At 44.4% G+C, this 15753-nt stretch overlaps 1 protein-coding gene across 1 annotated transcript in view; it reads left to right on the top strand.

Annotated features, from left to right (window-relative positions):
- PEBP4 (phosphatidylethanolamine binding protein 4) overlaps nt 1–15753 on the top strand; it is a 263686-nt gene that overhangs the window by 235108 nt on the left and 12825 nt on the right. Inside the window, exons 5-6 of the mRNA XM_031950890.1 lie at nt 7839–7884; nt 12119–12238. Of these exons, the coding sequence (XP_031806750.1) occupies nt 7839–7884; nt 12119–12238 (166 nt within the window). The remainder of the gene's footprint in view (nt 1–7838; nt 7885–12118; nt 12239–15753) is intronic.

Below are 15753 nucleotides of genomic sequence, written 5' to 3'. Positions count from 1 at the left end.
CTAACTACTTCACATGAATGGCTTTTACACAGTGATATTGACTTCAAAATAGCAAGAATAAATGGACAAATGGGGACAAAAAGCCCCCAATACCTCTAGGACATGCCGTCCCCTACATCACTTTAGTTGTGGGGAGTAGATGCCAAACTCAGTTCAGATTCTACGTAGCATTTGACCCTAAGTGTGAGGAAATTCTCTCTGAATCCAGATTCAGCATGTCTACCAGGAATGAGGCTTGTGCTGGGCTAGGGTCCCAAAGTCACACTTGAATGTGCCACAGAATCCTAGGGGCACCAAAACTGATCCTCACTCTGGGGGCATCAATGCTAAACTGAGTTAGAAAACCTAGCCTAGTTTCCAGCTCCCAGATTCTTGTGGCTCACTCTCGGGACCTTTAGAAGTTCACACAGAATGAAAAATGAACAAATTAAAAGACCACATGTGCCCTATTTCTTAAGGGCCGCACTGTCAAAGAGGAAAGGCCAGCACCTTTCCCCTTACCACATCATCTCTCAATGGATACCATGAAAGAGAAAGCTTCCCCCAGGCCCACCCAAAGCAAAACTGACTCGGGCCTTTTTGGAAGACACTGATGGTGTCCACACAGCCAGTCGCTGTCTCTGTTGGAGCTCATTGGCCAGTTCTAGCCCCATTTGACAGGGGAATAGTCAGACTCTAAGTGAGGGGAGAAGAGAAAATTAGACTTCTAGAGCCCAAACTCCCATGGAGTTCTGTCTGTTCCCAGCTATGATTACCAACAAGCGCCACCCCAGGAACACAACTCTAAAGGAATGGGAAACTTGGCTAGTTTGTATGCATGGGACTAGAGGAGCCTTCTAGGGGCTGGGTGGGCGCCTACCTCCCACATGCCCATCACAGCCAGCTAGCATTCAGCAGATATAAGGCCCTCAAAGAGCCTGTCCCAGTCTCTGTCGGAGTGACATTGGTCTCTCCATTTTCAAAAGAGAATACTGTCAGGGAAGGTGACTCCTTCCTAAAGCCACCTAGTGAATAAGTCAGTTCCCCAAAAGAATGTCTAATCCTCCTGCTTTGTAGAGTCAGATTGAGGGCCCCAATTGAATAGGATCTAGGAAATCCAGCTGGGAGGTTGAGAAATGAAAATGCAGGATTTCTGAGGGCAGAAACGGCATCATTTTTCACTGTTCTGTACATAGTAAAAGCTTTGTAAAGCATCCAGGATGCATAAGGTTATAGATACAAAGCCAAAAGGTCCTCAGTGGCCATCTAGTCCAACTCCCTCACTGAAGGTCAGAGTGGCTAATTGACTTGACCAGAGTCATACAGCTAGGAAGCAGCAGAGCCAAGGTTAGAATTTGGGGTGCTCCAGTTGCAATGATCTTATGATGAAGAGAGCCATTTGCACCCAGAGAAAGGACTGTGGGAACTGAGGATGGTTCACAACATAGCATTTTCACTTTTTGTTGTTTGCTTACATTTTATTTTTTTCTCATTTTTTTCTGGTCTGATTTGATTTTTTTGTACAGCAAAATAATGTATAAATATGTATTCATATATTGGATTTAACATATATTTCTACCATGTTTAACATATATTGGAATACTTGCCATTTAGGGGAGAAGTAGGGGAAGGGGGGAAATTGAAACACAAGATTTTTTTTTATTATTATAGTAACTTTTTATTGACAAAATCCATGCCTGGGTAATTTTTTTTTACAACATTATCCCTTGCATTCACTTCTGTTCCGATTTTTCCCTCCCACCCTCCACCACCTCCCCTAGATGGCAAGCAGTCCTATATATGTTGAATATGTCCTAGTATATCCTAGATACAATGTATGTGTGCAGATCCAAACAGTTTTCTTGTTGCACAGAGAGAATTGGATTCAGAAGGTAGAAGTAACCCGGGAAGAAAAACAAAAATGCAAACAGTTTACATTCATTTCCCAGTGTTTTTTTTTTCCTTTGGGTGTAGCTGCTTCTGTCCATCATTGATCAATTGAAACTGAATTAGGTCTCTTTGTCAAAGAAATCCGCTTCCATCAAATTACATCTTCATACAGTATCGTTGTTGACGTATATAATGATCTCTTGGTTCTGCTCATTTCACTTAGCATCAGTTCATGTAATTCTCTCCAAGCTTCTCTGTATTCATCCTGCTGGTCATTTCTTACAGAATAATAATATTCCATAACATTCATATACCACAATTTACCCAACCATTCTCCAATTGATGGGCATCCACTCAGTTTCCAGCTTCTAGCCACTACAAACAGGGCTGCCACAAACATTCTGGCCCATACAGGTCCCTTTCCCTTCTTTAGTATCTCTTTGGGGTATGAGCCCAGTAGAAACACTGCTGGGTCAAAGGGTATGCACAGTTTGATAACTTTTTGGGCATAATTCCATATTGCTCTCCAGAATGGTTGGATTCGTTCACAGCTCCACCAACAATGTATCAGTGTCCCAGTTTTCCCACATCCCCTCCAACATTCATCATTATTTTTTCCTGTCATCTTAGCCAATCTGACCGGTGTGTAGTGGTATCTCAGAGTTGTCTTAATTTGCATTTCTCTGATTAAAAATGATTTGGAACACTCTTTCATATGAGTGGTTATGATTTTAATTTCATCATCTGAAAATTGTTTGTTCATATCCTTTGACCATTTATCAATTGGAGAATGGCTTGGTTTCTTATAAATTAGAGTCAGCTCTCTATATATTTTGGAAATGAGGCCTTTATCAGAACCTTTAACTGTGAAGATGTTTTCCCAGTTTGAAACACAAGATTTTTTGAAGGTTAATGTTGCAAAATTATCTATGCATATGTTTTGAAAAGTAAAAAGCTTTAATAAAAAATAATTTGGGGTGCTCTGACGCCAAGGCCAGTGCTTCTTCTTGTGTGCCACAATGAGCACTAGAGGCAAAATTTGAAGTAATTTCTACTCTAAACAGAACCACTATTTTTTCTACAATACCCAAGATGGTCTTGATGGTAAAAGTTAGGGATGCTGGTGAGAAATCTGGATGCAATGGGGTTGGTGCCAGCCATGGGAAAGTTCTGGATACCATATGCAGAGTGTGCCTTTGCAACAATTAGGAAGGTGATATTTGTGTTTGATTGGTTGAAGACCCACAGCATTCAAAAGACTGTCAGGTCACAGGTCTAGAGCTAAAAGGGATCTTAAGAAGCATCTATTCTGACTCCTTGTTATATAAAATGAGCAAAGTGAGACATAAATCTGTTAAGGGACTAGGCCAGGGTCACACACCTAAGAAGTGTCTGAAGTAAGATTTTAAACCAAATCCTTCTAATTCCAAGTCCAGCAACTATTACATGTTACCTATCAAAAAAAAAATTTTTTTAGTGTCTGACCATGAGGAAAAGCTAATACACCTCCCTCCCAATCCCTATCCCGCCTTTTTTTTTTTTACAAAGATAAGTGATTGTGGTTATAATATAATGCATATACTGCCAACTTGGTTGATAAAATTTTTTTACCTTTATTTTATTTTGCAAGGAATAGCTAAATTGAATGGTAGGATATATTTAGAAAAAGTGGTATAAAAACAAAAAAAAAATCAAGAAAATGGGATTTAAAAAAAAGGAAACTAAACCTCAAAACACCAAAAAAACAAACAAAACCTCAAAGATCATAATGTTATAGATTTGGGGGCTTTAAAGGACCTCAAAGGTTGTCTGGTACAATCACCCTCCCTCTCTCTGAATTTTACAGATGAAAAAAACTGAGGCCCACAAAAAAACAGAAGAAGGAATAACATCCAGACCTTTTGATTCTAAATTCTCTCCACTTTCCATTCCCCTTCCTCCCCTTTTCATGATTTCTCCCACCCTACCCTGAGATGCCCATGCTCCTCTGCCACCTGGAGTCTCCATGATCCTAAGCAGGTCCATCATGTCTGGTCATACTTCATGCCTTGAACCCACAGAGAACATATCATTTTATGGGATTGAGAGCAGGAAAGGACCTTAGAGATCATCCAGTATAAATAACCCTTACAGATGAGGAAACTGAGGTTGTCAAAAAAAATCAAAGAATAAAAGGAACTTGACCAAAGTGGCACTGGTGCTCAGTATCAAAGTCTGGATTTGAATCCAGATGTTTTGATTCCCAGTTCTCTGCTATTTCCTGTACTTCTGTCTGTAACCATTTCTCTCCTTCCCTTCAGAGATCCTTCTAGGAACCAGTTCAATATAATGGGAAAAGCATGGGAATAGACATGAGGGAGCCTGGATTCCAAGTGTAATCTTAGGCAACTCTCTTCCCTGTTTTCCTGTTTCCTCAACTATGAAATTGGGGGCATGTTAATGATTTCCAGGAGTAGAACATTAGCAAAGGCTTGCCAATCTGATCTTAGGGACCCATGCTTTAATATGAGAGCTAACACCTTCCCTATGTCTTGAGATCCCACCCTTATGGTACAGATGCTTTTTATAAAGACTCCCCCATAGCAGGAATCAAAAAGTGAAAGTTTGGGGTGATACATCAGGGCAATGAACAGGAGTGGGTTTACTTCTCCCTTGTTCCTCAGGCCCTTCTTAATTCACACAGGGAAGGTTGCAGCAAAGATCATGAGATCACAGCATCCTGGAACTTCAAAGAACGTTTGTCCAAGCCCCTCACAGTACAAAGAAGCTGAAACGATCCAGCTATGGTCCTGACCTAGGACCCCCAACTACTCTCCTTCCTCTTGAGTATTTTTAGCTCTTTTAAGGATCCCTGCTTACAAGTTCCTGAGAAGCTGACTCAGCCAGCTTAGGCCCAGGGTCCAGGGCAACAGGCCATATGGTCTTACTCAGCAAAGTAAATGGAAGAGATCAGTTCCCTGTCTAAGAAGCTCCAGTTGGTGAGAGAGAACTTCCCAGAGGGAGAATAAGTTCCCTCCCAAGTCAATGAGAGGAAAATCAAACTTTCCACCCCAGATCTCCCCACCCCCACCCCCATTTCCCTCCAGTGGACAGAGCTAAGGTCATATCTCTGGGTGGGGCTGGGAGTTTTTAGGCAAGGAAAAATGAAACAGCGATTTTGGGTTGCTATTGTTTTGTTTAAACAAATCACTAGCTAAATTGGGCTGGGAAGGTCTGAGCTAAGGAGAGTGGGCAGCTAAAAGAATCCTTTTATGCGGTCTGAGACCCTAGATTCAAATCCCCAGAATGTCTAATAAAGAGAGGGAGGATATTGAATTCAATGTCATTCTACTCTATCCAAGGCACTGCAATAGGTTCTGAGTAAACAAAAAAAGGAAAAATACAGGTAGAGAGATCCCTGCTGAGGTAGGGAGCTTGGGAGTGGAGTGAGCTGACAGGGAGGAGGGAGGACAGGACTTAGAAGGTAGATCTCGAGCCCGTGGCAGACAGGACTTGCAGGGCAGATGGGAGTAGCATGGGTCACACTGCTGGTAGCAGTTTATGAGAATGAGTTGGGTGGGCACGGCCCGCTGGCCTCCTCCCAAACAGCTGTGTTGTGTCCCTGGTGTAGAAATAGAAGCCGAGAGAGGCTGTTCCACAGTGGAAAAGGAGTGAGAAAAGTGGTTAATGCACAGAGGAGCCCTCTGGGGAAAGAAGCAAAAAAGGCAGCTACCACATTCTCCTTGCAGACCCCCACTTTCAGTCCCCTCCTGCCCGCGTCAGCACCTAAGTGCTAAAGGTGTCAGAGGAACAACTCTGGGAAAATTCAAAGCTTCAGCAAAAATGAAGGGCGTTCTCCCAGAGAAGGAAATGGGAGGCTGGGCTATAGGACAGGTGTGAAATTAATCCTGGAGATTAGAATAGAGTAATGGAAAGTCCTGCAGACAGAGAGACTCGGGAGAGATCTGAGTTCCAATCTAACACTTATTTGTGGCATCTATAGCTCTGTAACCATCAATAATTCACCCAATGATCCTGACTCTCAGTTTCTTCTTCTGTAAAGTGGGGATAACAGCTCAACAGTAGAATCTACCTCATGGGTTTGTTATGAGCATCAAGCGTCATCACACATGTGAAGTATGTTGTCCACTTTAAGGATTTTATAGCAAGGATCCTACCTGGACTTTAGATTTAAAATCAGAACTACAGCAGTAACTTTGTGTGGGTTCTTCCTAAGATATCAGGATGAGACTCCTGCTTCCCCCTGAGGCCTCCCCCCCACCTCGATCCCTCACCCAAGGAAGAGGACCAGCTGAGTGGGAAGAGTGGCTAGGCCACAGTTAGGTGCCGAGTGAACCAGTTATGATTTGTCCTTAATCATCACGATGAACGTTATAAAAACCTACATTTGGGGGCCCCAGGATTCCCCGGCATAGCCCAGGGTACTGGCACCGATGAGCCCAGTGCCCTCCCTCTAAGTCCTTTCATCTGAGCATCTCCCAGCCCTAAACAAACAGTAATTAATGCCGCACCCCCCCCCCCATCTCTTTATTATCCCACAGGCTGGGGAGAGCAGAGGCCCAGAGGAGGCCCCAGGGCCTGCTGGGGGCCTTAAGCTGAGTCAGCCCCACAAAAGGAGCCTGGATGGTCCATCCCACCCTCCTTTGTCCCTTTTACTATGGGTAACTTAGACAGCCATTGGCCAAGCCCTTTGAATGCTCCCAAAGGAGATAGGAAGGATCTATACCCTTGTGCAGAACCTAAACTTGGGCCACTGATACCCATTTTAGAACTCTAGGTCTGGAGCTAGAAGAGAGTCAGCTTGTGGTGGGGAATCTCAGACATGGAAGGGCCAAGATGATTTGCTCCAGATCCCAGAGATAACCATGAAGCACTTATTTGAACTCATTTGGGGAAGTCATTTAAATGTAATGAGTAAATGAAATGAGCAGGACCAGGAAATTGTTGTACACGGCAATAAGAAGATTATACAATGATCAATTCTGATGGGCATGGCTCTTTACAACAATTCCTATCGTTCAGTGATGAAGAGAGCCCTAGGCACCCAGAGACAGGACTAGGGAAACTGAATGTGGACCACAACATAGCATTTTCCCTCTTTTTGTTGTCAGTTGCTTGCATTTTGTTTTCTTTCTCATGGTTTTTTTTTTTCCTTTTGGGTCTGATTTTTCTTGTGCAGCATGATATTTGTGGAAATATGTACAGAGGAATTGTACATGTTTAACATATATTGGATCACTTGCCAACTAGGAGAGAGGAGAGGGGAAGGGAGGGAAAAAAATTAGAACAGAGGGTTTTGTAAGGGTGAATGTCGAAAATTATCCATGTATATATTTTGAAAATAAAAATGTTTAATTAAAAAACAAATAAAATAAAATTATATCTTAAATAAAATAAAGAGGTAGGTAGGTGCCACAGTAGATAGTGTCAGACCTGGACTCAGGAGGACCTGATTTGAAATGCAGCTTCAGACAGTAGCTGCATGACCATGGGCAAGCCACTTTACTCTATTTGCCTCATTTTCCTCCTCTGTAAAATGAGTTGGAAGAGAAAATGGCAATCCACTCTAATATTTTTGCCAAGAAAATCCCATATGGGATCATGAGGAGTCTGACAGGGCAACCACTGCTCTGAACCCAGTGCCCTTTCTAGCACAATACACTTCCAGTTCCCCGCAGTCCCATAGGTTTCCAGAAGCCGATATAAGAAATGGACCCTTGGACTTCTCCAGAGTCAGCCCACCCCCTTCCTCCAGGGAGTCCTTCCCCTTGAACCATTCCCTCTGGAACACGGGTATGTGTTACCTGCATTAAAACTGAAAGAAGCAGATTGAGCATCCTTCTGTGGGCATTGGTCCAAGACAGATGCTGCCTCCCACAGCGCCCATCGCCACCTCCTGTCCAGCAGTCAAGTTTTCCTGCTCCCTCTAGCCCTTCCCTAAGTAACCCACACATGCTTCTGTGTTTTAGGGTGCTGGCCTCAAGACCGGAAAAATAAGTGGCCACGAGCTGACCCGTAAGTAAGACACTCTGACCCCATCTTCATTTTCAGTCAATCAGGCAGCAAGCATCCACTGCGGTACGCCCCAAAGCAATCCTTTCTCCAATGATACTTAGGTTCTCGTTTCTTCATTAGTAAGATGAGTGGGTAAGACTTCCGGGTGACCCAGCTGCTTTGGGGTGCAGAGGTGTGCTCTGAGAAACCCCAGAAGGTAGGTCTGATGAATTTGATGGGAGAATGAACATTCGTTCCTTTTATAAACATTTATGGGCCTCTGCTATGTGCAAGATCCTACTTGAGAAATGTTATTTGGCTGTAGGCGTCATCTCACCTTCCCCATATGTAAAATGGGGTCTTTATAGTTGTACTGTTGATCTCACAAGGCTACTGTCCCATAAGGGCTTTCAAAATTGTAAAGGACTATAGAGTTGTACACTATTATCATTACAAAATTCCTCCTGCTCTCAAGGAGCTTACAATCCAGTAGGAAGCTGAAGACAATTGCAGAGTTGGACATCTGCAGTTTACTGTTACCTCCCTCACCCTTTGACCTTTCTCCTTACCTATTGCCCCTAAACTATGCTTTCTCTTCCCCCATAATCCCTTCACATTCCCTCAGTCGGAATATGTCCTCAGCACTGACAGCACTCCCAAGTGGTCACCAATTTCCCAGCCTCATCTCTCCAGGGAAGTAAGCCAGAAGGTGCCCAGGATGCCCACAGTGGGAGCATGGGCTCCCCATGCTCACCACTAGGAAGGGAATTCTGCTGAAGAGTCCTATAATGGGAGACTCAGGGTAAAGATGGGGGAAGTGCTGGAGAAGAGAAATGGAGGAGAGAAGCTCGTGTTTCTTTCTCTCCTACTTCCCAATGTCATTTTCCAAGACACAGAGCATTTCCTAATAGCACATGCTAAAATTCACCATCCCTGCATACCGGGACATTGACTTAAAAATGTGCTCCTCCCTCCATCTCTTTGTCTGTCTCTGTCTCTCTGTCTCTGTCTCTCTGTCTTTGTCTCTCTCTCTCTCTCTCTCTCTCTCTCTCTCTCTCTCTCTCTCTCTCTATATATATATATATATATATATATATATATATATATATTTGTCTCTCACTCTCTGTCACTGTCTGTCTTCTCTGTCTCTCTTTTGTTCTCTCTCTTATTCTGTGTCTCTGTCTCTGTCTTTCTGTCTCTCTGTCTCTATCTCTCTCTCTCCCTCCATCCTTCTCTCCTTCCCTCCCTCCCTCTCTCCTCCCCTCCCTCTCTCTGGTTCTGTCTCTAACACACACACAGAAACCCTAACATCCATAAGCACAAATACTCGGAAGCCCTTACGCATGAATGTACACGATAACAAAAACGTCTTTAAGATCACACAAACCTGGAGACTTTCCCCAAACTTTTGCTGGCCTACAGCCCCTGACAGACACCTTCATTTCACATATATACACAAACACATTAGACTGTAAGCTCCTCAAGGGTGGGGCCTGTCTTTTGGCTTTCTTCATATCTTCAGAGCTTAGGTACTTAATAAATGCTTATCAACTGACTGATCTCTCACCAAGATAACAACAATGTTAATAGTAACCCTAAACATAAAAAAAGCAGGACCCTTTCCATCCCTACCATATATGCCAATATATAGAGCATATTTACCATTATAAAGGCAACTTGTTGGCAAAGTAAATAGTGCATCAGACCTGGGGTCAGAAACTGTTGAATTCAAATCCTGCCTGAGACACTTAACTAGTTATCCTTTCTGAGCCTCCCTCTGAGTCTCTGAGTCTGTTTCCCCATTTATAAAATTGGGATATTATTATCCCAACCCTACTTCACAGAGTTGCTTTAAAAATCAAATGAAGGTCATTTATGTAAAGCATTTTACCAACCTTTGAGTGCTACATAAATACTAGCTATTATTATTATTTGAATTTCCATTTAACAAAGATGAGCCTAAAATGACAACATTAGTAATAATAATAGCTGTTATTTATAAAAGCGCTTTAATTACAAAGGCCTTTATAACCAATACCTCATTTGATCCTTCCATCGTTACCATCTTTACCAACACTATGGTACATACTGTTATTATCTCTATTTTACAGATGAGTAAAAAGAAGTTCAAAAGAGGATAAATTTCTTGTCTTCTCAATGGGAAAAGAAAGGAATGGCAAGAGGGAAAAAATTTGGAAATGAAAGTAGTAGTAAAAAATTTTTTTTTGATTGAGCAAGTTCCTTATTCTCTTTTTTTAGTCCATAGATAGAAAGATATCAGGATGTGAACCCAGGTCTTGACTCCAATTCTAGCATACTATGCACACACACACACACACACACATATATATAATATACACACAGATTCATTCACACACACACACACGTACTCCCTCACATACATGCACATACACATATATAAACATTCACACACATAACACTCACACACATACATGCAATACACACTCACTCCCACATAACACACACTCATACATGCTCAGGCACTCGGACTGACTTGCATTCAGAAAAGCTGAGCAAGGATGTTAATAGACAGGCTGCCCCTCTTAGTTGCAGGTCCTCTGAGCTCCAAACAGACCCTCTTTCTTTCAGCCCCCTTCTCTCTGACTTGTGAACTGGCTGAGTGGGGGACAGAAGACAAATGTAGTTAAGACCTCCAGGCCTTTTCCTCAGATTCCTTGCATAATTAATCCCTTCTCTCCCATTCTATTCCCCCAAAATTCTTTTCCAGAATTTTCTGACTCAAAAAAAAAAGCACCAAAAAAGGGCATACTCTGGGCCTCAATTTCCCCAAATGGAAGAGAGGGCCAAGGAAGGCTCCAATCTAATTCTCTCCTGCAGGAGAAAGAGAGGAAAAGGAAGACCTGATGAGGACAGTTAAAGTCATTTAAGACTGCGGTTCACACAGACTGGAGGGCTGGGGAGTGGGGAGAGATCCTTCTATCCTTCCAAACCTGACTCCTGAGAAGAAAGAGGGGGAGAGCTCGGCCCGGGCCCTCTCTCATCCAAAAGGTCCTCAGTAAGCTCCCCTGCCACAACCCAGGCCACCACTCCCACTGGGAGAGCTTCCATGAGCAAGCCTTTGAATTGAATCCAGCCCACCCCCATAACCACTTCCAGATCCTTGGGCCCATCCAAGAAACTGGCTCCCCTGGGAACTTAGTTCATAAGGAAATGCTGAAAAAGGAAAGAAAGAAGGGGGGAGGGGAACACTGCTAAACATATACAAAAAAGTAGAAAAAATGAGCTTCTTCCTGAACAGAAAGACTGTCATGGGGCAGAGCAACAAAGCAGGGACCTCCCATCCCTCTCCCTCAGGCCTGATTCTTGCCCTTCACTAGATCATTAGAGATAAAGAGGAGAGGTTTTGGGTATTGATGCTGGAATTCAGGATGTTTTCTGTGCCTGGAATGTGCCCCACACACTCCCATTTGAAAACTACCACTCCTTAGAAAGCCCCTCTAGGAAATGCTCAAATGCTACCTCTTCAAAGAAATCTTTCCTGACCCCATGTTTTCATGATTTCTCACTCCGTCCCATCCCCCATCTCCCCTTCCTGACTCACAATTTCTATGTCAGGAGGTCCTCGCTTTAAATCCTAAATCTTTCCTCAAACACTTACTGTGCAAGCCCCTTGACCTCTATGTGCCTCATTTGTTTCCTCCAGGAAATGGGGGTGATATTGTCCCAGGGTTCTTGTGAGTATCTAATGAGATAATGGCAAATCTTAAAGCAAATCTAGAAATGTCAGCTGATATTGTTAGTATTACTCAACTATAAGGTCCATGAGGGCAGGGCTTTGTACATGAGGGTTTAGTAATTATTTGGTGAGTGAATGAATATTTGGTCCAGTGGAAAGACCTCAGAGTCTGGAGATGGAGAACCTGGGGTTCAAATCCCAGCCCTACCACTTATTGTAAGGCTTGGGCAACTCACATGGTAACTTCTCCAGAACTCAGTTTCTTCTTCTGTAAAATGAGGAAAAGATGAAGAAGACGACCCCCTGGGATCCTTGGACAATGTTGATGATAATGTCTCTGAGAACCTGTTGATTATAAGAAGAGGACCCATCTTTCTCAGGGGCAAGGGTGGGATAAGTAGGAATATTTAGGTAACCTGGTCCCCAGATTTCTCCTCTGCCTGGATTAGCCAGGGGACACCTAAGAAGGCCTCAGGGGTCTCTGTCCTGCACTGTGCTCCAGAGGGATTCACTCCATTGTCCCTTCTTTGTCCTCAGCCTACCAACCTCCGAGCCCACCACCACAGACTGGCTTCCATCGATACCAGTTCATCCTGTTTGAGCAGCCAAAAAAAGGAAAACCTATCACCCTGAAGGCTAATGAAAATGCTAAGAGAGGTAAGGCATCCAGCTTACCCATGGTCCAGCTGGAGCAGACCCCACTGGGGTAATGAAGGCTTCAGTCCCCATAGTACTAAGCCTCTGAAGTCTCAGTTGAGCAAAGGGTTTTCCTTCTTTGGGAAAAAGAAAGGTATTTACTTGTTAGAGGCGCCATCTCCCCAAGACAGCAAAGTCCAGGAACCAAGAGCGTAGCTATGAAAGGAACCCCAGATGGAGAGGATGAGCAATCTCCCCTAATGACCCCAGAGGTATGGGCAGTAACCCCTGCAGCAACCAGCCCCACTGGCAATTGGGTCTGATCTAGGCAAGAGGACTTTGGAATACCTCCCTGCCAGCTTGTTCTCCGTAAAACTCCTCCATGGCCAAGGCAAAGGCAACCTCAAGCCCAGCCTGATCCCCCACTCTCCTCTCTGAATTCTTGTTGAACCGCCCCCCCCCCCAAGACCCTCCATTCCCTCCTGCCCTGGGCAGGGGGAGAATAGGATGCCGGGCTTCCAGCAGCCACCTGACATAATCCGTGACCCTGAGTGAACCCTCCCCCCATCCTTTCCGAGCCTTAGATTTCCATTCCAGGAAAATGGAAGAAAAGGAAGAAGAAGAATATTTCAAGAGCCTGTCAAGATGAGGCAGTGGGAGGGAAGGGATGTAGCAGAAGGAGGTAAGCCAGGAAGCAGTGATGTCAATCAAGGCAGAGTCAGCAGAAGGGCGGCTGGGGAGAAGCAGCTGGCCCAGCCCAAGCTCTTCTTCCCTCTCCCAACATCTGCCCGGCCGAGCCCCAGAAACTCCCCTCCCCTTCCCAAATCTGGGATTCCCAAAAAGCTAGCCTTGATCTTTCAGAGAAGGAAGAGAAGGAAGATTCCAGAATATTAGCAGCCAAACAGATTAGATTAGATTAGGTTAGGATTCTGCCTCAGATACTTAGTAGCAGGGGGCTTTAACTTTTCTAAAATTGTTTCCTTATCTGGAAAAAAGAGGACAATAATAGCACTTGCTGCCTTTGCAAGCAGGCTGTGAGGTTGAATGAAAAAACCTAGGTAAGTAAAGAACTTTGCAAACTGAAACTCTGTAGTAAACTATATACAAATATATTAATACAGTAGCTATTCTTAACCAACCCTCTCGGTGCCCTCAGCACCCTTCTGAGCTGTGAATTGTGGGGGCACCGATGCCCTCCCAGACCCCGTCCTGCCCCTTTAGCATCCCTGGGGAATGAACCCATTATCTGGAAGTGTGGGGAGAGGGAAGGATGGGAAAGCAGCTGATTTCACCAGAGCAGAAGGAAAAGGAAGGAGCCAGGTCACGGAGGACCTGGAAAGCCTTGGTCTTGACAAGGAGTCAGGAAGGGTGCTGTAGGCCGCTGAGTGGGGAAGGGAGAAGAGGAGGTGGATTCTCAAAGACGAGTCTGGCACAGGAGGTAGAAGGGAGCAGGGCAAGCCTGGAGGCACCAGACCAAGGTGAGAGGCTGTTACCAAGTGTAGGTGAGAGGTAATGAGAGCCTCAACTAGATGGTTTACATTACTATAGGCTCAGTGCCACCTGGGGCCCAGAACCCGTGGCCTGCTCCTTGTCTTTTCATGGGGAATCCCTAATAGGCGATGCTGTTCCCTAGCCCTCTGTGTCTCCCCCAGCCCTCTGTGTCTCCTCCATAGCAAGTAGGCATCCTGGCGAGCAGAAAGGAAGGGGAAAAATGTATGAAGGAGGGGGGGAGGGTCCATTTCCCCTAATCCGAATCAGTGTCTCCCAGATCCAGACTGAGGAGTTAGAACCAAGGTGGGGTGACACATGCCCCCCGCTCTCCGCCCTGGCTGCCCTCATCTCCACGGTCTGGCAAACAGTTAGAGGCAGGCCCACAGAAGCAATGTCCCAACCAATTCCAGACATGTCTGGGCATCAAAATTGGCCCAGGCACTGGGGTGCTAAGACCCCATGAAGGGCCCTAGAGGCAGGTTTGGATCCGGCTTCCTCTGGCTGTACAAATTCCATCCTGCTGTCCCACTTCCAACATACTTTCAGTGCCCTCCCTTCTTCCACCCACCCCCCTCCCAGCATACTGTCCCCCAAGTATGTTCTTGTACTGTTCTATCAGTCTCTGGAATAAATATGATGTCACAAGCCCTCTTTTCCATTGGGGACTTTCAGAACTACTCAAGATGGGGCGGAGAAAGGGGAAGATCAAATGGTATCAGACTAGGATCGAATCATGAGAACCGGAGGGAGAAAGAAGGGAAAATCTCTACTGCTCACTCTCACTCTTCAACCCTAACCCCCTACCTCCCTTGATTGCACAGAAGCTGCCTTCCTAGATTGTGGGTAGAGTAAAGGAAAGAGGAAAGAAAAAGGGTCTGGAATGATTTCAGGCCCAGGGAACATGTACAGGCTCAGGCTCCTCTGCTTTCTTACCCTAATCTTAATACCCTCTCCCCTGCACAATCTCTTCCCCTGACCATCCATAGCTAAAAACCTGAGCCTTTGCTCAGAATACTTGGCTCATCATGTGTCAATTGGTTTCCTCTGAACTTGACTCAGTATTGGTCCTGGATGAGGCTCCGCTTGGAACATGTTGGATACAACTTGATGACCTTCAGACTAAAGACTTTAGAAGGCAGGATATGGCCTGTGGCTGTCCCTTCCAGCAAAGTACTGCCCCAAACCCTGCCAGCCACTCCCTAATGCTAGAGGTGCTGCTAGGGTTTCCTAAAGTCATAAGCAGATTTTTAGCCCCCCAATTTTAACTTTTAAGTTATTTTCAGTGGTAGCTAAGATAGGAGCAATCTGTGAGTAAAATTTAAAGGCAAGTTGATAGTAACTTAATTTCTGACAGCCATAGGAAATAGCTTATCTTTATATCTACAGTAAGCATTTCTTGTTTGTCCAGGAATCTGAAGGAACACACTGGGAGTGATTTTGTGATGAATTATTCTAAACTGCAGTAAAATGTGCTTTTAAATGCTGTGATAGAAACAGCTTAAATTACTAAAGCTTAAAGTACACAAGGACTTGCTGAAGACCCCAATGTGCACACACACACACACATACACACACACACACACACACACACACACACACATCCCTACCACTCAGTAGATGATTATAGTAGAAGACTTGACCCAGTTAAGAGTCTCTTTCACTAAGGCAGTCTCTAAGTTACATTCCCCAGAAATGGGTTTAGAGGTTCCATGGAGGCACTAGATAATAAAGCAGTCCCCAAATGGGAAGTTTTAAAAGCATTCATTAGAGCAGATCACACACACCCTTCATTACTCTTTATACATGGATACAATTTTCATCTTACAGAACCATTCCCCCTACCCCTGACCTCTCATCTCCAGGCTTTTAGGGAATATATCTCTAAGACTCTTCCCCTAAGAAATGAGACTCTAGGCTAGATCTTCCAGAGTTTCCACAAAGCTAGGTAGCAAACAGTGTTAGACCTGAGTTCAAGTCCAGCCTTAGACACTTAACCTCCATTTACCTTAGTTTCATCAGCTGTAAAATGGGGATAATAACAGTAA

This window comes from Sarcophilus harrisii, chromosome 2 (assembly GCF_902635505.1).
Source record: "Sarcophilus harrisii chromosome 2, mSarHar1.11, whole genome shotgun sequence".
Taxonomy (NCBI): Eukaryota; Metazoa; Chordata; class Mammalia; order Dasyuromorphia; family Dasyuridae; genus Sarcophilus; species Sarcophilus harrisii.
This window is presented reverse-complemented; position numbering and strand designations above follow the sequence as displayed.